This window comes from Myotis yumanensis, unplaced genomic scaffold (genome assembly GCF_028538775.1).
Source record: "Myotis yumanensis isolate MYYU_CA2020_CCGP unplaced genomic scaffold, mMyoYum1.0.hap1 SCAF_5, whole genome shotgun sequence".
Taxonomy (NCBI): Eukaryota; Metazoa; Chordata; class Mammalia; order Chiroptera; family Vespertilionidae; genus Myotis; species Myotis yumanensis.
Window position 1 is genome coordinate 27,608,936 of NW_027223756.1, and position 27,366 is coordinate 27,636,301.

Here is a 27,366-nt window from a genome sequence, read left to right on the forward strand (position 1 = left end):
CCCTCCAGTTTTTCCTCTCACTGCTAATGAATTAATCCTGCAAAGGGACACTCCACATTAGGTAATGGAAGCATGACAGTAGAATATTTAAAAGCACTTACACACATGCACACAGGCAAACTTTTTTTTAAGAAACTGTTTATTTTCTGTCAACCTTATTTCCATTCTGTTAAGAGTTTGTGGAAGAACAGCTTAAGACCATTCAGTAGTTGTTCCTACCCATTCAGTGGCCTGAGCAGTGGTGGCTGCAGACCAGCCTTCAGTGGCAAGCTGAGCGCTCGTCTTCAGTAGGAAACTGCTGAATAGGCAGAGGGCACCTACACGCCTTCAGACCAGTCTGGGACCTCAGGTTGAGCAGCAGTGAACTCGGGAGCTGGAACAGCCTATTCACTCTGAAATTTCTCGTGGGTCACAGCCTTTCAGCAGCAGCCTGCTCTTCCTTTTCAATCTCTTCAGGATCTCTGTAGAAGTAAAAATCAGGCATGACCTCCCACGGGTGTTCACGGGAGGTGGTGCCATGCATGCGCAGAACTTCCCAGGCCAGCATCCACCATGAGACCCACTGAGCTAGCCCGCTGGTTGTTGCAAAGGGTGGCAATGTCCACATAGTACAGAGGACAGTCTGTGTTACACAGAGCAATGGTGGGCAGGCTAACATAAGACGCCTCTGTGAGAGGCTGGTGGTCAGCCCTGGGATCAGAAGTCTTGGCTCCAAAGGCTGCTTGGATGTGGTTAGTGAAGGTTCCAGGAGTGAAGTGCCCAGAAATAGGAGTGGATCCAATGGCAGCCGCAAGCTTCAGCAGAGCTCACTGGCCAGTGTTCCTGGATGATATGACACTGACATCAGCGGGGTTTTCAATGGTGACAATGGCATGAGCTGCCAGCAAAAGCTTCTCCCAGGTTCTCTTCAGATTTATGATGCAAATGTCATCACTTTTCCTTTAGTAGATGCACTGTTCCATTTGGAAGTCAAGATTGGTGCCACCTCAGTGGGTTCCTGCTGCAAGGAATTTGAGGACATCCTCCTCCTTTATTTGCAGGAAACCAAGGGCTCTGGACAGTGTGAAAGTTTCCTTTTAAGTTGCGTGGGAATCAAGAGCAATGCTGTATGGGCCCCCTCAGGGTAGTGAGGAAAAGACTAAGTTCATTCTAAATACTTTAGAGCCCTAGCTGGTTTGGCTCAGTGGATAGAGCATCAGACTGCAGACTGAAGGGTCCTGGATTCGATTCCGGTCAGGGCACATGCCCAGGTTGTGGGCTCGATCCCCAGTTGGGGGCGTGCAGGAGGCAGCCCGTCAATGATTCTCTCTTATCATTGATGTTTCTCTCTCTCTCTCCCTTCCTCTCTGAAATCAATAAAAATATATTTAAAAAATAAAATAAATAAAAAATAAATGCTTTAGAGCCAGGCTTCTGGGCTGGGAGTGGGAGTGAGGGTAAAGGGAGGGGTAGCCCATAGATGAGTTATGGAGAATCCTATGAACACCCCAAAATTATGCAAAAGTATGATATGAAACCATAATTTTAAAAACAGGTTCTCAGATGTATGACTCTCAAATAAGCTATAAATGAAATTCAGAATCAATTTACATTTATTGAGCACCTACGATGTATTGTATTAAGTCCTTTCAAATGACCTTATTTAATTTTAAACGATTTTACCAGATGTAGTAATTAAGCTTAACATAATTAAGCTGTTATTTCCTACTTAATATTTATAAGTGGGGTGAGAGATGAATTTATAGTTTATAGTTTCTGGTTTTAGGTTAGTTTTCTCCATAATGTCTGCACAATAGAGCCACCTGAGCAATTAAATCAGATATCAGTGATCTTATGTGCTGCCAGGATTGAGATCTACTCCAAGCAGTTTCCCATCAACCGTTCCTCATGATCTACCCCACCACACCCCAGCTTCTGAAGCTGCCATGGGGGTCCCAGTCCTTTAATCCAGGTCGCTGACCTACATTTCCCTCTGATTCTATCCACTTAGTCTTCCAGACCCACCTCCAAAGCCCCTACTCTATGTAGAAATTTCTAATTAGATGTCATGCCTGTCTAAAAATCCAGCAAACTTTTTTAATGTAACTTTCCTATGACACTGTCTGGGGGGCTGAAGCCCACCTTGCATGACAATAGTTTGCACTTTCTCACCTACCAGACGGCTCAAGTTCCTTAAGGGTGAGAATCAAGTCCTTTGCGTGTGTGTATTTTTCTCAGCATCTGGTAGTGCCTTGCAGTAGACACTGGAAAAAATTAGAAGTGCATTGGAGTGAGATGCAGTGTGCTGAGATGGGGAGCCAGAATCATACAGCTCAGTAACTGCTCTGCCACGTCCCACTAGAAGCAGGAGGTTGGGCTGGTGTCACAGTAACAACAAGAACACGGAGGTCGGCAAAGGGGACGAAAACTTTGCTTGAGGTGATGGGCCCACGATGCAGTGTGCAGATGATGTTTTATTGAGCTGGACACCTGAAACCTGTATGTCAACCCCAATAAATTCGATTTAAAAAAAGAATGTCAATTTTGAGTTATGTCAATAACTCAAAAACAACAATAACCCAAACCAGCAAGAACAGTTAATACTTGGTGAGCTCTTACCGTGCGTAAACCCTTTCAATGCATTAACTCCTGCTAGAGTCCCACAACCCAGGAAGCAAGTGCTATCACTACTTCCATTACACAGATGAGAAAAAATGGCATTTTGGGTCCTTTTCCGGCCCAAGGCCATACAGCTCATTAATACATAACTAAATCTGGATTCAGCCCACCCTGTTTCTTCACCGGTAACACCGGACCCAGAATAAATCCTGGCGCAATCAGACAAGAGATAATCCCAGGTTGACATTAGTTTTGGCAAACTGGAAACCGCTACCCTGCGGAGGGCAGCCCCTCCTCCGCGGTCCCCTGCGGCCCGGGAAAATCTCCTCCCTCTCCCGGGCCACACCCGGGGACTCCGGAGCTGGGGTCAGCCCGGCTCCGAACCCGCACGCCGCCGCCGGCGCCTCCACCGCTCGCCAGCCCGCGTGCAGAGTCGTAGTCCGTGCGACTCACCTACACCCGGGGAGCAGGCCCAAGCCGCGCTCGCTGCCCCGCGCCGGGACACAGGGCGCAGTGCGGCCGCGTGAGGTCCCGCGGAAGCCGGGGCTGGCCCCTCCGGTCTTTCAGCGCCCTGGGGCGGGGCGCGGTCTCAGCCGGGCCGGACTGGGGGCGCCCCGTCCGGTGTCCGTGGGGGGCTGAAGCCCACTGAGCTGCCCCGGCCCGGCCGCCCTTCTCGGACTCGCGTGCACCGAGCGCTGGCCCCACCGTTCCTTCCGGCGAGCCGACCGTGCCGGGCCCGAAGGTTCCGCCCTCCGCCCTCGCCCGAGGCCCCTCCAAGCCTCTGGCCCGACCGGTCGGGAGACGCCCGGCTCAACCTGCGCACCGCCTCTTCCGCCTTAGGAGCTGTCAGCTGAGCCAGGTGGATCCGGCTGGGGCGGCCCGGCGTGAGGACCAGTCTGCGCAGCCGCAGCGTCCGCCCAGGCCCCTCGGCCGCCCCCCGCAGGCGGAAGGCTGCGCTGCAGGCGGGACCACCGTCACTCCTACTCCTGCCCGGCAGAAGTATTCTGCGTGCCAAGAAGTTGATAAAGGGCAGATCTGAGACCCCGTGCCCAGCGGGCTCCTTTCAGTGGTTCTGGGATAGGGCCCGGGAATTAGGATTCCTACCAATCCCAGAGGGGATCGCGAGGCGGCGGTGTACGTGAGGCAGACACTCCCGTAACAATCCTAGACTTGCTCCTCCAGGGAGAGGTAAGCAAGCCTCCTCGCCATCCTCTGATCCCAGCTACCTTCTTAGAAATGCTGCCCATCTTTCTGGCACCTCCACGATTAAAGTATTCATTCACTGTTCATTTTATAACAATAATAACTGTAGGAGACAGGCCTCTGTGTAGAATTATTCCGCAGCATAGTCAACTGTTAGAAAAGAAACAGCCTGTGGCCAGCGGGTTACTGAATTTCTCCAGGGCAAACAGGATGGGGGAAGAGGGGGAATGGAAAGGGCATGAGAACCAAGAACTGTGCCCACGAGACCAACAGCACATTTCCCAGGAAGATCCGCCTAGAGTCTAGGGCCCCTAGACAAAAGGAGGTGGAGACGATTAGAAAAGGCCTCAGTCCGTTTTTTTAAATAACCCAATTGGAGACAGTAAGACCTAGGCGATGTATGGGGAGAGACTGTTAATTCCTTAGTATTCAGCCAATGAGGAGGGACTCTCCCACTATAGAGTTAAATTGCCTATGATCACTGCTCTGTGTGTGTCTGCCTGCCCACAGACACCAGCTCTCCAGAACTTAGTTTTTGCACAACTTTGTGAATATACTAGAAACCACTAGATAGTGTACTTTTAAAGGGTGAATTTTATGTGAATTGTATCTCAATAATTTAGCTACAGGGCACATTTAAGTGGGATGCTGAGATGCTGGTTCTTGCTTCTGGGACCTGCTCTTGGTCTAATGATCTGCTATGGCCATCTTGAAATTCTTGATAATTTTCAAAAAAGAGGCTCTACATTTTCATTTTGCACTGGGCTTTAGAGATGTGAGATGATGGAGCTGAAGTCTAGGAGAGGATGGGGTGTGTGACCTTGGCCAGAGGTCAAGACCCAAGGCATTGGGTAGAGAAGCAGGAGTGAGTCTGACTATGTCTGATACCTGCAGGTACTATGTTGGGGTCAGCAGGCCTCCATCGAAGCCTGCACTTGTTCTCATCCATTGTTGGCATCCACGGGAGACAGCCTCTCTTCAATGGCCATCACTCACAAGCACCCCTGAAACAAGCCTTGGCATGGAGAGGGGCACCAGGGTGGAAGGGAAAGCCCTGCCCCAACTCTGGGAGAGGAATGGAGGGTGGTGAGCCCACCCCAGTACAGAAGTGTCACTGACTTCCTGCTAGTCTCCTGTCCTTGTGTATTTGCTCACCCTCTAGATCTTAAAAGTTTTACTATTATCACATGAGAATCTGAAAAATTGGTTTTTCTTAAAAAAAAAAAAGCTACTACACTAAAAGAACAATTATAAATGACTAACTATCAGAGTGCTACTCATGTCCCAGGTTCTGCTCTAAATGCTGCGCATTGTCTAAGCTAAACCTTACAGCAGCCCTATAACATAGTTACCATCATCAACATCCCTATTTTAAAGCTAAGGAAACTGATCACAGAGAAATGACGTGACTTGCCACTGGCACACCGATGGTAAATTACAGAGCCAAGCTTTGAACTGGGCAATTGGAGTCTAGAGCCCACATCATTAACCCCGAGGCTATGCTTACATCTAGTTAATACTTTGCTCAAGGAAAGTGGTCAGTGAGGTTTATAAAGAGAAATAGCCAGATCACCTCCTGACCAGCTTCCTGGTCAGTGCAGCTCAAACAGTACCTCAGGTCATCCCAGGGTTATATAAAAACAGACGCCTAAAAAGGCTTGAGGTGGCTGACAGTATAAAATGTTTTCTGTGCTTCTGAAGCAAGTAAAATTTGATTTACAGTAATAGGCACAGAATGATCATGTTTATACTTGCAACCTGGCATTTTATTATTATTCCCCTGAATAACAGTGAAAAGAGTTTTGTAACCCCAAGGTAACACGGCTCTGTAAGAAGGAAAGAGGGGTGAGATTTAGCAGCAGCTGCCATCATAAATCAGTGTGCGGTTGCTTCTCTCCGAGCTCCAGGCTCAACTCCTGGCTGTCAAAAACTAATAAAGGGAAGCCCCATGAGAATTAATGTAACGACGGGAAGACTCATTTTCCTTCCTGCAAGACTTACCTTGCTGAAGCAAGGAGAGAATTAGGTTGATTAGATTCTCTGTGAAGAAAGAAAAACAAACCAATGGTTTGGAGGAGGAAAAATGTGGGTCAACTTCAGCTACTTCCCTTGCCAAAAGAAATATATATATATATATAAATGACCTTATAAATGAAGAATTCCACCAAATAAATGAGAGCCTGGGTGACTGAATAAATTAATGAGTGAGTGTGATCCAGGCTTCCTCCAGGGTGGTTCTTACAGTCTGAGAACAGTTCAATCCTGGATCACCAGAAATGCTGAAAACATAACAAGGCCAATCAAAACAGTCAGCCTCTGAATATTCATGCACAGATGATGCTCCCAGTCAATATGTTTGATCTTTGTGTTTACTCATAGATGTTCAAATTCACTGAGCAAACCAAAATTCTGAAACAAAACAAAAAGCAAGCCACACACAGAAAAACAGAAAAGAACCCTGTGTTGAGAGCTTATTATTTCTAGATAGGGCTGCCAGATAAAAATACTTATATTAAAAAAATTCAGTTTATCTGATCTAAATTTATTTATTTGTTTGTTTGTTTACTATTGACTTCAGAGAGAGGAAGGGAGAGGGGAAGAGAGATAGAAACTTCAATGTCAACTGTAATTGAAAAATGAAAACTTTTTTTAAATTAAAAAATAAAATCAAAGAATGCAAAAAGAAAAAAAAAAGAAACATCAATGATGATAGAATCATTGATTGGCTGCCTCCTGCATGCCCTCTACTGGGCATTGATCCTGCAACCTGGGCATATGCCCTGACTGGGAATGGAACCATGACCTCCTGGTTCGTGGATCAATGCTCAACCACTGAGCCACACTGGCAGGACTATCTGATCCAATTTTAACTAGGCGCCATGTATTTTTATTTGTTAAATCTAGCAACCCATTTCTGGGCTAATAACCCTATGCTGAAAAGAGGATGAGGATGGTATCTGGGGACCATGCCCACACCTGGGAGTCAGAAGCAAGGAAACCCAAAGGAGGAATCAGAGAAACAGAATCTGGAGGGAGAAGTAGGTGTGCACAGAGCTACTGCTGAGCAGTGACAAAGGCCCAGGGGCGTGATGGGGACCAGGGGGGATGCTCAGTAAGAAAGGCCTATTGGCTGTAGAGTTTGGTCCTTACAAAGTTGCTGGTGCTTCTAAGAAGTTCTAAATCAGTGGTTCTCTATGAGGTTGGGGTGGAGATGGGTGTGTGTTGGAATGACCTACTGCATATCAGACTGAAAATCTACATGCTGGAAATAGCCCACTTCCCCTCTGCAGGTTGGGAAGAGAGACATACTATATGAGTAACACTTATCAACTCAGAATGTATGTGGTCCAATTTGGGGGCTGTGTTGTGGTTACTAAAGCACAAAATAAATTATATATCTTTTATTGCAAACCATAAAGGAGACCCCTAATTTATAACAATTCATTTGAAAGTCCTCATCTTCAATCCTTGTTGTTCTCTAGTGCACCTTCCTCCATGATTTCCTTCAGCATTCCCCTTCTCCATCTACTTTCCCTTTCGTTAAGTAGATCAACTAGACCTTTATTTCCAACAAAAAGGTCCAACTTCCCCAACCCTGTCCCAAATCATCTGCAAGATGAAGCCTTTTTGAAGAGGGAAAAATGGAGCTGACAATTATAAAATTCTCTTTGGCAGGCTGGGAAAGGGAAAAGTATGCATTTTCTTGCTGTATCCCTGGTATTTTGAAAAACTTTCCAAATGATTCTAATATCTGGCTCCCTTTGTGTCTTAACCTGGACAGAAAGCCTTTTTATCTCTTGAAAAGTCCTATTTCTTAGAAAATTTCTCTCTGCAAATTGCATCCTTCTTTCTGCACTGGACCCAGAAAGAGGTGCCACTGTGTGAGAGTGGACATCTGTCATCTGTGCCTACAAAGACCACAAAGTGCCATGCCACCAGCGGGTGACCCTGAACATCTACCTGAATCTCATGTCAAGATTCCTGGCTAGACTGCTCTAACTTCAACAAGATCTTGTTAAAAGAAAAAGAGGCAGACTTACGAGGTCCAGTCACCTTCCCAACTAGAATGAGCCTGAGGACGAAGCTCCCAGCGTCATCAAAGCTGCCTCGGTGGTTGTGATTATGGCAGCCGCTGGGCAGATTCACAAGGAGCCCGGCGTGGACAGGCAGCCCAGCAGGATATTAGTGGTGTGGGACATGAGCTGAGCCTTCCAGCTGACCTGTGAATCCCCCAACGGGCAGAGTCCCACTCTACTGATCTGGCTCCTCAAGGTTTCTTAGGACTCCAGGTGTTTTAAAAAGATCCTCTGACCCCTGCCCTTCCCGCTTCACCCTACTACCCTTCTCCATGACGAAGGACTTGTGTGAACAACCTCAAGTCTGGTGGTGAGCAAGGCCTCCAAGTACCAACCCCAATTCTACCCCTTTAAACAAAATTCAGCTTGAGGGAGGCTGTGCTCAGTTGTTTTAAACCTATTTTCAAAACTCAGGATAATGACCACAGGCCTCCAGGCCAACTAGCCCTGACCAACTCCACTGACAGCTCCGTTCACCCCCTGCCATGTGGCTGCCAATGATCAATTGACCCTTGTAGCCAGAAAGGGGGAGAGGAAATTACTAAAGGGGACCTCATTCCCAGAGGAAATTGCCTTTAAAAAGGCTGGGCCTTGTTTGCTGGCTTTGGATTCTTAAAGGGTTGTCTTAGCTTCATGCCCCCAATGTTAATAAAACAAACAAAAACAATAAAACTACCTGTGAAATCCAAATTCAAACTTTCTTGTGACCAGTGAGTCCATTTTTGGCATCCATGGTCTCAGTTAAGGCGACATGCACACATACACACACACAGAGCACATATATAACAATGTCAAGAACATAAATGTTAACACCCATAAAACTGTGAGTTCATTCATTCCTCCTGTAGGCATTGGGTCACATTAGGTTTCTCACTGAGACTAATGGTTGTTGTCTTGTGTGTTGTATGCAGCACAGGTCTGGAGCTGTGGGTATTTGTGAACACCGGGCACCCACCTTTCTGCCTCTGTGCCTTTTCCTCTGCCTTTGGCCACCAGATGGCATTCTGGAAACATTCTCAGCCCCAGAGTTTCTGCACCAGGGCTTCCCTGCTTTTCACTCCCCACAGGCCTTTCTCCCTCCCTCTTCTCTATTCCCTTCCAATCCGTTTTCCAGAGTGCAGCTGGAGGGGCTTTCTGCAGGGCAAATGTGTGTGATCTCAGGCAACTTACCTAACCCTCTCTACTCAGGTTCTTCACCCAATGGCGTGGCTGTGAGGGTGGCATGAGACGATGTCGGCCATTGAAACTCAGGGAGCAAGGGAAGGGAGAAACACAAGACCATCTTCCCCATTTGCATGTGAGGCATAAAACCTGGTAAAACACACACACACACACACACACAAACACACACACACACACACACACACACACACACACACACACACCCGCCTCCTGTATTGAGAGCTTTCTCTGTACCAGGCATGGTGCCAAGGCCGTATGTGCATCATCTCATTAAATCCTTACCACAAACTCATGAGATGGGTCATGGCCACACTCTACAGAGAAGGAAACTGAGGCCCAGAGAGGTTATGTGACTTGTGAATGTCTCCAAGCGAGGGAGTGTTCTGTATGTCTCCAGAGCCATGCCGTAGGAAAGGCCCCTTGCTCTGGCTGACAGGCTTTGGTAAGATGGTTGGGAAATCTCCAGAAGTGGATATGGGGTGAAGGAGAGGGTGTGGGAAAGTAACACAGAAGGAAAGGGAGGGAGCGGAGATGGGGCTTAACCTAGGGCGGTCCCTTAGCCACCCCTGCCCTAAGGACCACAGGCCTCCAGGCCAAAGGCCCTGATTGGAGTCACTTGTGTTGCATCTCTGGTCTCAAGGACTCAGCTGCAAACACGCATCTAGGGAAAGCTGGCCCTTAAGCCCCACTACTTCAAATGCTTTATAAGCCTCTGGACTCAACCTCAAGGTAGGGTGTAAGCATGGGAGAGAGCTGGAAACAGCAAACTGAGAAGCAGCAAGTCGCCTCAAAGGCCACCCAAACAAACTGCCCACTCCCTTCCTTCCTGAGTCTTGCCTCTGCGAGGAGGGGAATGCGAGGGAGGGCACACCTTAGTCCTGAGGGGGTAGCAAGGAAGTTATCATTCAGGGGACTCTGCCATAAACAGCAGTGGGGAGAGAATTGGAGGGAGGGGGAAAGGGAGGAAGGTATGGGAGAGGGAAAAGTCTAAAACCTCCAAGACACAGGAGCTGAAAGCTGGGGGATTCCCCAGACAGGGGCTCAGACTGGACCAGATGCAGAGAACAATGGGCTTCTAGGCTGGGAAGCAGGAAGGGAAGCGGGTAGGAGGCCACATGGTCAGGCCGAGGAGATCCTGGTACTTCAGGAGCCAAGGCCAGGAGCACTCCCATGGGTCCCTGTGGGCAGGGACTGCCCCAAGGCCAGTGCCAGAGTCAGCCACAGGTGGGGGGAGCTGTGCCGATCATAACACCCTCCACTAACAATAACGTCATTACCTGTGCTTCGGGCCAAGCGTAGGCCCTGCATGCATTATTTCATTTCATCCTCACAGTTTCCTGCTGCAGGGCTACTATTCTTATTCCCATTCACACTCTTAAAAGGGAGTGGAAACCCAGACAGGCCCAGTGACTTGTTCCACATGACCCAGCTGGTAAGCTGCAGAGTCAGAATTTGAACCCAGGCAGTTTGACTCTAATGGCCACTCTCATAATCACAGTTGTTTCTCATGCGACAAAAACAGGTGATCAGGACAGAGTCAAGATTAAAGATAGATGAGTGTAGGGAATAGATCAGAATGGGAAAGGGATAATAGGGAGACGCCGGACACAAAGAGACAAGGAAGGGAAGAGACAGGGATCATGATGTTGCCCAGGAGGGGCCTCAGGCCCTGGCGACAGGCAGGGGCTCCGTTTCCCTCAGCAGTCACCTCGCTGCAGGGACAACACCTTCCCATCCGCCTGGTCTCCGGAGTCCCTGCCGCATCCTCCTCAGCAGCAAGCCACTGGGCTTCACAGGAAGCGCGCTCTCTTTCTCTAATTGGCATTGAAACACACAGCCCTCCCTTTTCCTGTAGGTGGGGTTTCCATAGGAAAAAGCTGCTTCTCTGTTTCCCCAGCATAGCAACTGTTTGGAAGTTAGATCCCTACATCCTGCTCTACTGGGTCAAGTCCCTCTTGGCCCGGCTCTTGCCCATCGTTGGCTCTACTGGACCAACGGGTACCGCTGGCGATCTTACTTCATCGGTGCAGAGACCTCTAGGATCTCTTCAGATGAAAATGGCCTTGCCTGGGAATCCTGCTCGTTCTATCATCATCTAATTATGGGACAAAGCTGTGCCAGCAGGTCTGGGGGCAGGAAAACAGGGCTAATCAAGCCCGCCCCCAGGAACACTGGAGGACTTCCCAGCCTTTGAAGAACTCTAGCAGTTTCTGAATCTAACCCATTCTGGCGGTAAGCATGATGCAACTTCTGAGACTTTTGCTGGGGCTTTTGGGGCCAGGTGGCTACTTATTCCTTTCAGGAGATTGTCAGGAGGTGGCCACTCTCACTGTGAAATACCAAGTGTCAGAGGAAGTGCCGTCTGGCACGGTGATAGGGAAGCTGTCCCAGGCACTGGGCTGGGAGGAGAGGCAAAGGCAAGCGGGCACTGCTTTCCAGGTCCTGCAGCTGCCTCAGGAGCTCCCCATCCAGGTGGACTCTGAAGACGGCTTGCTCCGCACAGTGAGGCGGCTGGACCGAGAGCAGCTTTGCCGGCAGCGGGATCCCTGCCTGGTTGCCTTTGACGTGCTTGCCACAGGGGATTTGGCTCTGATCCACGTGGAGATCCAGGTCCTGGATATCAATGATCACCAGCCACAGTTTCCCAAAGGCAAGCAGGAGCTGGAAATCTCTGAGAGTGCCTCTCTGAGCACCCGGATCCCCCTGGACAGAGCTTTGGACCCAGACACTGGCCCCAACACCCTGCACTCCTATTCCCTGTCACCCAGTGAGCACTTTGCCCTGGATGTCATCGTGGGGCCTGATGAGACCAAACACGCGGAACTGGTGGTGGTGAAGGAGCTGGACCGGGAAATCCACTCGTTTTTTGATCTGGTGTTAACTGCCTATGACAGTGGGAACCCCCCCAAGTCAGGCACCAGCCTGATCAAAGTCAACGTCCTGGATTCCAATGACAACAGCCCTGTGTTTGCTGAGAGCTCCCTGGCGCTAGAGATCCAAGAAGATGCTGCCCCTGGTACTCTCCTCATAAACTTGACTGCCACAGACCCTGACCAAGGCCCCAACGGGGAGGTGGAGTTCTTCTTCAGCAAGCACGTGCCTCCAGAGGTGCTGGACACCTTCAGCATCGATGCCAAAACCGGCCAGGTGATTCTGCGTCAACCCCTCGACTATGAGAAGAATCCTGCTTATGAGGTGGATGTCCAAGCCAGGGACCTGGGTCCCAATCCCATCCCAGCCCATTGCAAAGTCCTCATCAAGGTTCTGGATGTCAATGACAATGCCCCAAGCATCCACATCACATGGGCCTCCCAGCCGCTGCTAGTGTCAGAAGCTCTTCCCAAGGACAGTTTCATTGCTCTCATCATGGCGAACGACTTGGACTCAGGAAACAATGGTCTAGTCCACTGTTGGCTGAGCCAAGAGCTGGGCCACTTCCGGCTGAAAAGGACCAATGGCAACACATACATGCTGCTAACCAACGCCACGCTGGACAGAGAGCAGTGGCCCAAATATAGTCTCACTCTGTTGGCCCAAGACCAAGGACCCCAGCCCTTATCGGCCGAGAAACAGCTCAGCATTCAGATCAGTGATGTCAACGACAATGCACCTGTGTTTGAGAAGAGCAGGTATGAGGTCTCCACTAGGGAAAACAACCTACCCTCTCTTCACCTCATTACCATCAAAGCTCATGATGCGGACTTGGGCGTTAATGGACAAATCTCATACCGCATCCAGGACTCCCCAGTTTCTCACTTGGTAGCCATTGACTCAGACACAGGAGAGGTCATTGCTCAGAGGTCACTGGACTATGAACAGATGGCCGGCTTTGAGTTCCATGTGGTCGCAGAGGACAGGGGACAGCCCCAGCTCTCATCCAGCATCTCTGTGTGGGTCAGCCTCCTGGATGCCAACGATAATGCCCCAGAGGTGATTCATCCCCTACTCAGCGATGGAAAAGCCAGCCTCTCAGTGCTTGTAAATGCCTCCACAGGCCACCTTCTGGTGCCCATTGATACTCCCAATGCCCTGGGTCTGGCGGGCACTGACATGGCACCACTGGCCACCCACAGCTCCCAGCCATTCCTTTTGGTGACCATTGTAGCGAGAGACGCAGACTCAGGGGCAAATGGCGAGGTCCTCTACAGCATTCGGAGTGGGAATGAAGCCCGCCTCTTTGTCCTCAGCCCCCACCTGGGGCAGCTGTTCATCAACATCACCAATGCCAGCAGCCTCATTGGGAGGGAGTGGGAGCTGGAGATAGTGGTAGAAGACTGTGGCAGCCCCTCCTTGCAGACCCAAGCCCTGCTGAGGATCTTGTTCGTCACCAGTGTCGACCACCTGAAGGACTCCGCCCGTGATCCCGGGGCCCTCAGCACATCAGTGCTGACGGGGATTTGCCTGGTCGTCCTGCTGGCCATCTTTGGGTTGATCTTGGCTCTGATCATGTCCATATGCCGGACAGAGAAGAGGGACAACAGGGCCTATAACTGTAGGGAGGCTGAATCCACCTACCGCAACCAGCCCAAGAGACCCCAGAAACACATTCAGAAGGCAGACATCCACCTCGTGCCTGTGCTCAGAGGCCAGGTGGAGGAGTCTGGTGAAGTGGGGCAGCCCCTCAAGGATGTGAGCAAGGAAGCGATGATGGAAGCAGGCTGGGACCCCTGCCTGCAGGCCCCCTTTCACCTCACACCCACCCTGTACAGGACCCTTCGTAACCAAGGCAACCAGGGAGCCCTGGCTGAGAGCCGAGAGGTGCTGCAGGACACAGTCAACCTCCTTTTCAACCATCCCAGGCAGAGGAATGCTTCCCGAGAGAACCTGACCCTTCCTGAGCCCCAGCCTGCACTGGGCCAGGCCCGCTCGAGGCCCCTGATGGTGGCAGGCAGCCCCACAGGGAAGCCTCCTGGAGACCAGGGCAGCGAGGAAGCCCCGTTGAGCTCACCAGCCTCCTCTGCAACCCTGAGGCGGCAGCGGAATCTCAATGGCAAAGTGGCCGCTGAAAAAGAGTCAGGCCCCCGTCAGATCCTGCGGAGCCTGGTCCGGCTGTCCGTGGCTGCCTTCGCAGAGCGGAACCCCATAGAGGAGCTCACTGTGGATTCATCTCCTGTTCAGGTACAGCTCTCTCTCTCTCTGGTCACCCCTGGATCACTACTAACAGCATCAGACACCACCATTACCCTCACAATCCTCATATTCATTCCTTAGGCGCACTGGGCACTTTATGATGTATTGAGTGCAGTGGTTCAGGGCATAGCTCTGGGGTCAAAAGAATTCAGCTGTGTGATTCTAGACAAATTACTTCCTGTCTCTGAGCCTTAGTTTTCCCATCTGTAAAATAGGAATGACTATAAGAGCATCTACCTCACAGAGTTGTCCTGAGGATCTAATCAGTTAATTCCTATACAGCACTTGCTCAGGAAGCCTGGCATAAGTAGACACACAGCAAATGTAGGGATCAAGAATAAAAGCTTTGGAGCAAGGCTGCCTGGGTTCAAGTCCTGGCTCCACCTCTTTCTAGCTGTGAACCACAAGGAAGTTACTCAGCTTCTCTGTTGAAGGTGTCCATGTTAATAGCACCCATCTCCTAAGTTTGCTTGAAGATAAAATGAGGGCACTCTGGTGTCTGGCACAAAGCTAGCACTCAGCAAATGATTACAATGACTTCTGCAAAGCTCTTTCCATCTCCACCTGGGCAACCTCTCTGTAAAGCAGGCTGGCATGGGCATCATTGCTCCTAGTCTCAGGGGCTGCATATCACTTGTTTGATATGCAGAGCTTGCCGGCTGGGTCTGCAGGATGGGACAGTGAACGTAACCTTGGAACTTGGGAGTTAGGCAGATCTGGGCTCAAATTTTAGCATAGCCACGTAGGAACTGGGCAGCTCTGGGCAAGGCCTTTAATATCGGAGCTTCACTTTCCTCGTCTATAACGTGGGGACTGTATACCAAACTTACCCTGTGTCTACCTCCCAGGGGTCTGAGGATTAAGTGGGATGATAAATGGCCAAGTGTCTAGAGACCTGGGACTTATTAGACACAAATGGGAGACATTTTCAGAGATGGTGCCTGATACCACACTCCTCTCTGCTTTTCTGCACCCCAGATAATTTTCCCTGTGCCAGGCTACTTATCCAAAGCACACTTCTGTTTGGCCAGGCCATCATCTGAGGCTTCCTGTGGAGCAAGGACACAGCTTCCTTCCCCCGATTCCCCCCCACCCCCTTCAGGAAGCCACCTGGAGAGGGCCCAGCTGCTTTCTTAGGAGTCCTGCCCTGAGCTCTATGTAGCCCCAGAGGTTGCCCAGAGCCATTCACTCATTCATTCATTCATCAAATCCTTACTGAATGAGCTCTTTGTGCCAAAAACTGGTTGATAGTAAATAGAGACAGCAAAGAGCAGGCACTGTGGGTGGCCCCACTGGGGTGATGGAAAGAAGGTTGCCCATCTGGGATCAACTTGAGGGTAAGAGGCAGCTTGCCTAACGCTGCCTTTCCAGCAGCACAGTGGAGTCAGATCCAAGTTCAAATTCCAGACTACCACTAATAGCTGTGTAGCCCCTGGTGGGCCTCCGGTTTCACACCTACAAAATGGGTGTCATGGTATCTCTTCCCTTGAGTTATTGTAAGAATTAAATGAGATTATATATAACTTGACAGTTATTAAGTGCTTATCATAAGATCGATTAAGAAGTGATTTATATACTTTTACACATTTAATCCTATAACCACAACCACTGTATGACCTGGATCTCATTATTATTCCCTTTTTTACTGCTGAGGAAACTGAGGCTCAGAATGTTCATAGGTGGGAACCCGAGACCAACGAACTCCAGGGTCTAGGCTCTAACTGTGAAGTGACCTTCAATGCCAGTGCTCAGCTCAGGGTATGGCACTTGGGGAGTGTCCCTGAAGTATAGGCTGTCATTCGGGAAAAGGGTGGCACATGCCTTAGGAGGTGGGATCTGCCCGGAGGCAGGCAACGGGACGCTGACCCTCATAGAAACCCCAGTCCTGGCCACCTTCCCTTCCAACTCTCCTCTGAGGTTGGCACTTTCTGTCTTGAACTGCTCAGGGAGGAATGGGGGTGGGCTCAGGAGGCAGAGGCCGTGTTTCTAGGAGGAACAACCCAAACTCCTTGCATTCGTGGAGCATTCTAAACTTTCAAGCCATCTAATTAATCCTGAAAGCCCATGAAAAGTCTGGGTGGGTATTTCTAGCTCCACCTTAGAGACAGAAGGTCTGAGTAGGTCTGAAAACCTTCTTGACATTACACAAGCTAGAAATGACCTTGAACTGGGACTCAGCCTGCCAAGACTTGGTCTGTTGCCTTCTCCGTTGTGAGGCCCTGCAAGGTCTGGCCCTGGCATCCTTCCCAACTTCTGCCCCACTCTCCAACCATCTTTCAGTGTTCAGTGCCTTCTGTCTGGAATACCCTTCACCCTTGGCCAGGACCCTCACCCTCTCTCCACCTGCCAAACTCCCATGGAGCCTTCGGGTCTCAGCAGAGGTGCCTGGCATGTAGTATGAACTCAATAAACATTTGTAGAAATAAGTATTCAAACTCCTCCCGTTTTACCCCACAGCTTCCTATTTGCTCCAAGATGGGTGAGGGGCCCTCCTCTGCTCCCATAGACCCCCATCCTTTCTCAACCCAATGCAACTCCCTGTAGTAACTGCTGTGCCCTGTCTCCCCTGACAGACTATGAGCTCCCTTCAGGGCAGACATTGGCACAAACAAGCTTACTAAATGCCTGTTGAATGAATGAAAGCATGAATCAATGAATGATTAAATGATACCATTTTTGCCTTCTCTACAACATAGTCTTATATCTGGCCTACAAAAATTGGCTGAGTGCTTGAATACTGCTGAAGGCAGGAAATGACTGTTTAAGATAATCCTGATCAAAGTAATAATGAATTTATGGTCAGGAAATGCCTTTTTCACCCCTAGCCCTGCCGATTCCAACAGGAGCAGGTCACTTGGGGAGATGAGAGGGGACTAGCCCAGATGGTCCCTATTCTCTCCCTCAGGCACCCAGGTCCTGGGGCGACAAAGGCAAAGTAGGGAACCTGCCCGTACAGGTCCCTGCCTCTCTCACTGTTCACCACCCACCATCCCCCGTCTGATCACACAATCATCTGAAACTGGAGGAAAGACTATAAAAAGAAAGCGCCGGCATTGAGGGAAACATCCGGCGAGGAAGTGTGCTGGGTCGGAATTGTGTGGAGTCAACAGATTTTTCCTGTCTTGTAGCAAATCTCCCAGCTGCTGTCCTTGCTGCATCAGGGCCAATTCCAGCCCAAACCAAACCACAGGGGAAATAAATACTCGGCCAAGCCCTGCGGAGGCAGGTAAGCACACGTAGCCCCCACAGGCTTCTCCAGCCCCCCTCACCCCTGCAGTCTGTGATCTTAAGGAAGGGTGATCACATCCCAGACCCACTCCCCTGGGACAGTGCCTCGGACAGCATCCATCCCCCCATCCCAGGCCACTTGGTCCTGGAGCCACTGTATTTATAGTATTTACAGGACAGGGTCACTAGGGAAATGACTTCATCCTGAGGCTCTGCTTATCTGTCCTCTGATTGCAGAGGTGCTGGGCTAAGGACTTTCAATCTGTGACTTTCAGCTTTCTTTCACTTGACCCTTAAACATAATATGAAGGCCCCTGGCTAAGGACATGGATATGTGGGTGTGTTCCTTTAGGCTGTCCCAGAATTAAAGAGACGTCAAGAGGACATCTAATCTAACTCCTTGTTACAGATGGAGACATTGAGGCTCTAAGTAGTTGGGTTCAACCCAGTTACGTAAACTTGAGCAAGTCAAATAAATCTCCAAGGCCTAGTTTCTCATCTTTAAACTGAAGGTCACCACAATTCCTTGTGGTGATGGGGTAAGGATTTAATGATCAAATGTATTCTAAGCCCATAGCCCAGTGCTGGGCACATAGTAGGTCCACAAGCAATGATAAGTCCTTTCCTCTTAAAGTGACTTTGTTCAAGGTCATATAGCCAGTGAGTGGCAAAGCTGGGACCAGTTCTCAAGGTCATATAGCCAGTGAGTGACACCTGACTCCTGATTCAGTGCTCTTGCAGTGAAAACTTGTAGCTGCTGCTTCTTTTTTTTTTTTTGTCAAAGGGAGTGAAAGGTAGTGAAAGGTAGTGCAGGGCAGAGGTGAGCACTCCAGAGTCATAGCAGTCTAAATTTGAATTCTCACTTTATCACTTAATCCATGGGGAGCTTGTGCAAGCTGCATAATCTTCACAAGTCTTGGTTTTCTCATTTGTAAACTGAGAATGATAACAAGAGAACCCCTTACAGATGTGAAAGGTTTAATGAAAAGGTGCATATACCCTGCAAAGCTTAAGGCAGCGGTTCTCAACCTGTGGGTCGCGACCCCTTTGGTGATTGAACGAGCCTTTCACAGGGGTCGCCTAAGACCATCCTGCATATCAGATATTTACATTACGATTCATAACAGTAGCAACATTACAGTTATGAAGTAGCAACAAAAATAATTTTATGGTTGGGTCATAACATGAGGAACTGTATTTAAAGGGCCAGAAGCTTGAGAACCACTGGTAAGGCATGACTCAGAGTAATTTCTCAGTAACATGAATTGCTGTCACTGTTACTTGCAAACTTGCCACCTCCCTGCTGATCTCCCCATGCAGTAGAAATAGCCACTGGAAAAAAGAAAAGAAAAGAAAAAAGAAAAGACCCCTCTCTCCCCTGGCCTTAAAGCCCCTCAGGGAGCCTTCCACCTGCTGGATGATGAGGGGCCTTCCCTGTTCCCCCATGCCAGGAAGTCTGAGGAACTGGCCTCCCCCAGGTGATAAGAAGGGTCTATGGAGGGAGAAGCCAGGGAGGAGGCAGTAGGAGGGTGAAATGGGATAGTAGGTTCTGAATAGCTTTTGGATGCCTCGCTTTAGCTGGACATGCTCTTCTGGTCTACAATTTGGCCTCAAATAGGGATGAAGGAACATTCAATCACGAAATCCACAGAGTATTAAGTACCTACTATGCACTGGGCCCTGTTCTGAGCACAGATAAATATCCCTGCCCTCACTGGAGCTCATACTTTGATGGAAGGATGAATGGGTGGATGGATGGGTGGATGGATGGATGGTAGATGATCGCATTGATTCAACTGAAGTTACTAAATTCCTACTCTGTGCCAGGCAATGTGAAGGAATTGGAGGGACAATAGTGAGTAATCACATCTATGCAGTCATGGTCACTTCTGTTTGCTGAATGCTTACAATGTGCCAGGCACGGTGTTAAGCTCTTTACATAAAACCTTTCATGTTACAACGTCTCACCATGCCCCATGAAGTGGATGTTACAGACTCAGAGTAGGCAGGAGGGATGGGATCGAGTCACTCAGGTCGGTCTGACTCTGAAGGCTGGACTATGTGTATCCAGGTCCCGATGTGGATGAATGAATGCTGGCATGAATAGAAGAATGTGCACGAGCTAGAATGAATGAACCTAGGTTTGAACTTTCCCACTTGGGGGCTGGGTTGGTTTCCTTTGCAGGAGTGTAATCCCAGACACAGATGGCCCCGGTGCCAGGGCTGGTGGCCAGGCAGAACCAGACCAGGAAGAAGGACCCTTGGACCTTGAAGAGGACCTCTCTGTGAAGCAGCTGCTAGAAGAAGAGCTGTCAAGCCTGCTGGACCCCCACAAAGGTAGGGACTCCCCAGGGTGACCCAACTCTCCTTCTACCGCACACACAGTCTGCTTACATGCTCAGGCTCCAGAGTTCCGCTCCAATCCACTGCAGGGAAACACAGCCATTCCGTTTCTGGGGAGGAACATCAGCAACATTTTACTTGTCCTGGAGCTTCAGGAGGCCTTCATTTGTTTAAAGACCAGATTCTACTCTGATTATTCGTTTTACAAATCATCGTAAGAATAGTGAACGATGCCAGGTACAGGACACATCTTGTACACATTATCTCATTTAAGCTTCCAAACAGTCCTTGGAGGTAGGTATTATGAGCACTCTCATGAGAAAACTGAGGCTCCTAGAGGTAACAGCTTGCCCAGTCACCTGGCTCATTAGCAATTGAAAGTGAGTCAACCTAGGCCTGCCTTCCACCAAGAGACCTCCCCTTACCTCCTGAACCACTTCTTAGAATTTCTTTGGTGTGTTTAAATATCCTTTTACCCTGAGAACTGAATCACCTCATTAATGTGCTAACATTTCTTACTGAAACAAAAATATTTTTTTTCTGAAGAAACAATTAGTTTTGAAAATAGATACAAAAGATGAATTTTAATTAAAGAGTCTGCTAGCTGGCCCCTCTGCTGTGGACAGCCGTCAGCCCCCTTTAGGTAACACCTACAGATCCAACTGTCCCTAAGCTGTGGTTTTGTTTCTGTAGTAACAAGCTGCTTCTCATCTGGACATCCCCTGTGTGCTCCCTCCGGCAGCAAACATGCTGAAGGCATGGCAGGCACTTCCTTTTCCTTGATTAACAAAAATAAGGCTAACATTTATTGAGTGCTTTCTATGTGCTAGACCCTGTCCTAGGTGCCTCATGAGGAACTCTGACGAGATACGGACTATTCATTATCCCCAGCTTATAGAGGAAAAATCTGAGGGGCAGGGGTGTTAAATAATGTTCCCAAGGTTGTGCAGCCCATGGCTATTAATACCACTGTGGCTCTAAATTAAAATTAAGTAAAATGAAATCGAATTAAAATTAAGTACATGTAAAATGAAGAATTCAGTGCCTCAGTCATACCAGCCACATTTCAAGTGCTCAACAGCCACCTATGGTTAATGGATATTGCTTTGGACAGCACATATGTGCAAAGTTTTATAGGACTGTATTGTCTAGAATGTAGAACTGTGAAGTCCAGTATAGCAGCCACTAGCCACATGTGGAAATGTCTAGTCTGAACTGAGATGGGATGTAAATATAAAACGCACTCCAGATTTTGAACACTTAGTATAAAAAGTAATTTATAATATCCCAATATTAAAAATATTGATTATGAAAAAATATTGGTTATGTGATAAAATGATAGTAATTATAAAATATTTTATGAATTAATTTCACTTTTTCTTTTTACTATTTAAAATGTGGCAAATAGAAAATTTAAAATGACCTCTGTAGCTCACAGTCGATCTCTATTGGGCAGTGTGGGACTGGAACCTGTGGGCTCGGTTCCCACGTGGCCCTGCTTTCCCACAGCACAGCGGGCAAGCACAGGGGGGATGAAGAGGGCGGCAGGGATAAAAAAAAAAAAGCCTGAGCTACTCATCTGAATGCTTACAGCAGCCCAACAAGATGAGTACTGCCATTTCACCCTTTATGAGAGAAAAAGGAGGCTCAGAGAGGTTAAGCAATTTCCCCAAGGTCACACTGCTCACAAGCAGCAAAGCGGGTAAATCAAACCCAGGTCGGCCCAGCACCCACCCTCCACAGAGTGAATTCACCATCGCTTTTCAGCCATTCGCACCCACCCCAGTGATTTTCTCATTCCAAGCTTCATTCCTTCGGAAGCTCTCTGACCCTAGTACAAGGAAAGGCCTAATTCCGTAACGCCAAGAGTTCCAACCTTATTACTCCAGAGTCGCAGGAAACTAAGGTTTACATTTCCCAAATGCTCAGGGTTAATATTTGTTCATTCAATCATTCAATGAATGTTCTCTAAGTCCCAGGCGTGGGCTGGACCAGTTGGGAAGTGGCCTGACCCTGCCTCACAGGCTGCACAGTCCCACGCTCACTTGGTGAGATGGAGACTCATTTATATCAATATAAAAAACAATTAGCTGTATTTTGAAATAACTTTTCCAAATTACAGAAGCAATATTTAGTTAATGTAGAAAAATGTAGATAAAAAGAAAATAAATCACTTCTGCCCAGGGTAATTTCAGTTAATACTTTGGCAAATCTCCTTTCAGGCTTTTATGCTATGCATAGATTTTATTTACTTTTAATTTTTTTTCCTTTTTGTTGATTTATTGGGGTAACTGGTTAATAAAATTATATAGGTTTTAGGTGTACAATTCTATAACACATCATCTGTATATTGCATTGTGTGTTCACAACACCAAGTCAAGTCTCCTTCCATCACCATTTATTCCCCCTTGACCCTCATCTACCTCCTTCACTCCCTTTCCCTCTGCTAATCACCATACTGTTGTCTGTGTCTGAGTTGCTGTTGTTTTCTTAATCCCTTCACCTTTTCCAACCCCACTCCTCTCTGGGAACTGTCAGTCTGTTTTCTGTCTGAGTGTCTCCACTTTGTTTGCTAGTTTATTTTGTTCATTAGATTCCACATATAAGTGAAATCATACAGTGCTCGTCTTTCTCTGACTGGCTTATTTCACTTAGCATAATACTCTCCGGGTCCATCCATGCTGTCACAAATGGATAAGATTTCCTTTTTTTTTTTTTACAGCTGAGTACTATTCCTTTGTGTAAAGGTACCACAGCTTTTTTATCCAGTCATCTATTGATGGGCACTTGGGCCACTTCCAAATCATGGCTATTGAAAATGTTTCAATGAACAAAGGGGTGCATATATTTGTTTGAATTAGTGTTTTGAGTTTCTTTAGATATATTCACAGAAGTGGAATCACTGGGTCATAAGGCAGTTCTATTTTTAATGCCCATCCTGCTTTCCAAAGTGGCTGCTCCTATTTGCATTCCACCAACAATATGCACAAATTTTAAAGCAGCTCACTTTAGGCAAACACTAAATACCTGTTAAAGTAGATGTTGTACCTCTTTTTTTTTTTGAAAGACACAGTTTCTTTAACTATATTTCTTAAAGATAGTCTTTCCTCTGCTTGGCCTCTACCACCAGGCCTGGGACTAGTTTTTGAGACAGGAAAAGAAGTGATGGTAGCACTGGGTTCCAGGAGACAGTTTTTCACTGCCCCATCCCTTTCCTGGGACAGCCCTTAGAGAGCCAGCGCTTCCCCCCTCCCCCAGCCTGATTCTCAGCAGAGGCCACAGATGGGCCCCTGGAGCATCCAGGGGGAGGAAGGGGCAGCTCTTCAGAGTGGATAGCAGTGCAGTCACAGGGGGCTTCAGAGTCATCAGACCCAGGGTCAAATCTGGATTTAGTTGCCTAGTACATATGTGTCTTAACTTCTTAGAACTTTACAGTTTTCTCATCTATAAAATGGGATAATACTCTGGACTTCAAAGGTTGTGTGGCGGTTACATGGGATAATGATGTAAATTGCTTGGCACAGAAGTACTTAGTAAGTGGTCACTATTATGCGTATAGACAGAAGGCAGCCCCAAGGCAGGAACTCCAGCCTCGGCCAAGAAAAGGAATTCTCCCCCATTCAGGGTGCGCCTGGCTATAAGGAGTGGGTGAAAGACACCTAGACCTGAAACACGCCACCCACCCAGACGTCATTTAAAAACAGGCCAATTCTAATTGTAGGCCTTCCTCCTGCCTCCTCCTCTCTCAGCTCATGGGCAACGTCAGTCAGCGGCCTTCCTGCCCAGTGAGCTTCCCTGTCAGGGCCTCTTCCTTCCTGTCCCCCTCTGGCTGCCCCGTCTGTCCTCTGCCATTTCCCTTCCCTCCTTTGTTCAGTGCCCTTGCCCTGCCCACACCCCACCCTCACCCTCTCTGCCCTTCCGTGGGCTCAGCCCTCACTAAGTCCTCTCCTCCCCCCGCAGGCCTGGCCCTGGACCGACTAAGCGCCCCAGACCCGGCCTGGATGGCCAGGCTCTCTTTGCCCCTTGCCACCAACTACCGTGATAACGTGTTCTCCCCGGACACTGCGGCCTTGGAGGAGCCGAGGACCTTCCAGACATTCGGCAAGGGGTCGGGGCCAGAGCTGAGCCCGACAGGCACACGGCTGGCCAGCACCTTCCTCTCGGAGATGAGCTCGCTGTTGGAGATGCTGCTGGAGCCACGGGCCAGCGTGCCCATGGAGGCTGCCTCCGAAGTGCTGCGGCGGCTCTCGGTCTGCGGGAGGACCCTCAGTCTGGACCTGGCCACCAGTGGGGCCACAGGCACGGACGTCCAGGGGGACCCAGGTGGAAAGAAGGGGACCGAGGGCAGGACCAGGACCAGCAGCAGCAACAGCAACAGCAGGGGCCTTTGGATCCAGGAACCAGGGGCCCCGGGAGATGTTAGGGAGTCCCGGCCCTAAGGGCCCTCGGACATGTTCTGGTTTCTAATATTGTTGAACTCACTGAGCAGAAGTGGCTCGAGAAGTTTAGGGTGACTGATGTTGCCCCACGGAGGGGACAGGGGCCCAAAGACTAACAGCTGGCTGACCAAAGCAGCCCCTTGTTAGGAGCTAGCTCTGCCTCTGGATTTCCTGGAGGATGGAGATAGTGAGTGGCTGAGATAAGTGTTTGCTGGCAAAACACAGGTAGAGCACAGAGGGCTGGTCCTCGGGCGGAACAGAAGCCACGGAGTGTCTGTCACGAGCAGGAAAGAATAGCCTTGCTGCATCCTGGAGGGTGGGGGGCTGCATCCTGGGGTGCCAGGCAAAGCTCTCCGACCTTCTAATAAAGGAAAAGCAGTGGCTTGTTCGCCTGTTTACACCCCTCAGGAGGGACGAATAACAGAGTGATAGTTCTTTGTCCTCCAGTCCCTGCCAAGTGGGTCAGGCTGGGCCTGGACAGGAACGGGGCACGTTGGTGCAGTGTTAGGTACGCAACGAAGGACATGTGTACTCTTGACCCCACTCCTCTAGTGCTGCATTATCAAATAATCCGCTTCTCAGCTGGAAAATTAGGGCTACGAAAAGCGTGACTATTTATAGAGCATTTACATGAGCCAGGCACCAGGCTTACAATAGAATTTAATTAATAATTTCTCAACAACCCTGAGAGGGAGGTGTTATTATCCCCATCTCACAGACAAGGATATGAGCCATGGAGAGGCTGGGTGTCTTGCCCAAGATCAAGCAGAGAGCAGAGGCAGTGCTAGGACTTGGAGCCACGTTTGTCCAACACCAAAACCCATACCCTTGACCTTGACACTAGACTGCCAGCCACGGAAAGGAACGGAAAAGCCCCCAGAGGTGAGCTCTTGTTGGTAGCGGACTTGCCTGAGCTCCCCTCCAGAAACATGGCTGAAGAGTATTTCCAAAGCCGAGCAGGCCTGCGCGTCTAACCACCAAGACCAGAGTGAAGGGGATTGATCTGACCTGACGCAGGCCTGGGCCTCTGCAGAATCCTGTCCTTTCCCAGGGAGCAGCCCTTCAGGTACAGACATCATCTTCCCAGAAACCACCATTCGTAGGGAAATCTTTGTCACAGCAGGTTTGGGCCTGTGAATTCAGGCGCGGGAGGAGAGTGTGTGAACCGGCTCCATGAAATCGATAGTGACAGCAGCAAACCTTCCAGGGGAGGAGGGAGTGAAGAAACAGCAAATATCTTCCCAAGGCTCAGCCTTATCATTCTCTTGGAAATTTCCAAGCTATCATTCAGCTAGATTCTCCATATCGTGGGGATTTCCTGACACTGAGGGCAAAAATTCCTCCTTTTTCCTCCTTTGGAGCTCAGTGCCCATGTTCACTGTCCTTCATCCTCCTAACCAGGGCTAATGATGCCAAGCATACTTAGAATACAGTGTGGTGTCATTATTCCATTGTCCTATTTTACAGATGAGGAAACTGAGCCCCCAAAGCTAAGTGTTTCAGGAGCAGGGTCTCTGATCACCTCAGCCAAGACAGAGTGATGATCTCCTTACAAGATCTCCTTACAGTCTGACCAGCCAGGTGCCCGGCACAAAGCAACATATGATGAATACCCACTGAATGAATGAATGAATGAATGAATGAAATAAAAATGTTTCAGAGCTCCCTTTTATCTATATTGGAGCTCCAGATAAAGCTCTACTACAGGGGTCCTCAAACTTTTTAAACAGGGGGCCAGTTCACTGTCCCTCAGACCGTTGGAGGGCCTGACTATAGTTTAAAAAAAAAACTATGAACAAATTCCTATGCACACTGCACATATCTTATTTTGAAGTAAAAAAACAAAACAGGAACAAATACAGTATTTGTATTTGCATGTGGCCCGCGGGCCATAGTTTGAGGACCCCTGCTCTACTAGGACCAAAAAAAAAAAAAAAAAGATTCCATATGTAAAAGCAAGCCTGAAAACCATAGCACCAGACAGGCTGACCTCCCATTTACTAGTGGCTCTTCAGTACAGAGCCGATGTTGGGAGGGTGGACAGAAGAGATGGGGGAGCGGTGACCTGAGGAACCTTGAAGCATGGTTGGCAACTAGAGCATTGGATATACTGGATCACTGCCTCCTTCCTATTCAAAAGTCCTAAATCTGTAGACCTTGGACCTCCCACCCCCACTTCCCTGAATTCTAGGCAAAACTTTGTGTATAGGCATTTCCCTAAGTAGAAGACAAAGTTCTCATCAGATTCTCAAAGGAACAGGTGACCTGTAAAAGGTTATGCGGCACTGCTCTAAGTCACGATCTAAACCTCCACAGACATGGGTAATTTTGGTTATCAGGAGTCTGAACATTTTATAGCAAGGAAATGGCAGGACAGAAAAGGCTGACTGGCCCAAAGTCACGTGGCCGGTTTGTGGCAGGGCTGGGATTTAGGATGATGTTCGTTCTAATATATCAAGGGTTCTTAACCTGGGACCCGTGGGTGGGCTTCAGGATCTATGAACCTGCTGAATCGCTCATAAGATTGGGAAGTGCATTTTGCTACGGGAAGGAGTCAGTGCTTTCATCAGATTCTCAGAGGGCCTGGAACCTAAGTAAGGTTAAGGACCACAGCAGTCCCCTAGTTGGTCCTCAGTTTGCCTTTCCTGCAAAGCCTGGAGAACTCCTGAGTAGAGCTATTCTGAGGTACCAGCCTTTGCTCAGGGAGGGGGGGGAGGCACCAGACAGTATATGTGGGGACAGAACTGAGTGGGCTGAACAGGAAGGTCAGAGAAACTTGTTGACGTCAGCTGAGATGTCAAAGCTGAGACTTTGGACATGCTCAGAACAGTTTCCCAAGATGGGCTCTGTCCCCTGGGAGACTGAGGGAGCAGGCGAGCCAGCGAGCACTCAGTTAAAAGTCGTCTTAATTTGGAAAGTGCAGTTTTTTATCAACAGTCAGCTGATCTTCAGCACCAGGAGTAGAACGCAGTGCTCACTCTGAGCCTGGGGCAGCTCAGAGATTGATGGGTGGCCTCCCTTCCCTGCCTGTCACCTGACTTCAACTTGGCGGCTCACTGACCCTACCTCTTCTGGCTGAAACAAGAATGAGATGGTAACCACCACCCTTGGGACGCTGGGGAGAACCACATCTCAAAAAGGAGAAGACAGGAGTGGAGAGGCTCAGC

At 48.9% G+C, this 27,366-nt stretch overlaps 2 protein-coding genes and 1 pseudogene across 6 annotated transcripts in view; 1 reads left to right on the forward strand and 2 right to left on the reverse strand.

Annotated features, from left to right (window-relative positions):
* The window catches only part of RNF14 (ring finger protein 14), a 21,728-nt gene extending 18,307 nt beyond the window's left edge, over positions 1-3,421 (reverse strand). For 2 of the 5 annotated variants that reach the window (XM_070414723.1, XM_070414720.1), the window contains exons 1-2: positions 3,052-3,421; positions 2,156-2,243 (exon numbers count right to left, since the gene is read on the reverse strand). The gene's annotated coding sequence lies outside the window, so the exon portion shown is untranslated. Of the gene's footprint in view, positions 1-219; positions 439-2,155; positions 2,244-3,051 lie in introns of those variants that run through there. The other 3 variants (XM_070414721.1, XM_070414719.1, XM_070414722.1) reach the window with 2 other exon arrangements.
* LOC139010107 (small ribosomal subunit protein uS2 pseudogene) lies at positions 147-11,034 on the reverse strand (annotated as a pseudogene).
* Positions 11,035-11,056: 22 nt separating this feature from the next.
* Positions 11,057-24,608, forward strand: PCDH12 (protocadherin 12). The gene is made up of 4 exons (XM_070417129.1): positions 11,057-14,177; positions 17,318-17,415; positions 19,603-19,754; positions 23,721-24,608. The coding sequence occupies exons 1-4, from the start codon at positions 11,298-11,300 to the stop codon at positions 24,197-24,199; spliced, it is 3,609 nt and encodes a 1,202-aa protein (XP_070273230.1). The 5' UTR covers positions 11,057-11,297; the 3' UTR covers positions 24,200-24,608.
* The last annotated feature ends 2,758 nt before the right edge of the window (positions 24,609-27,366 follow it).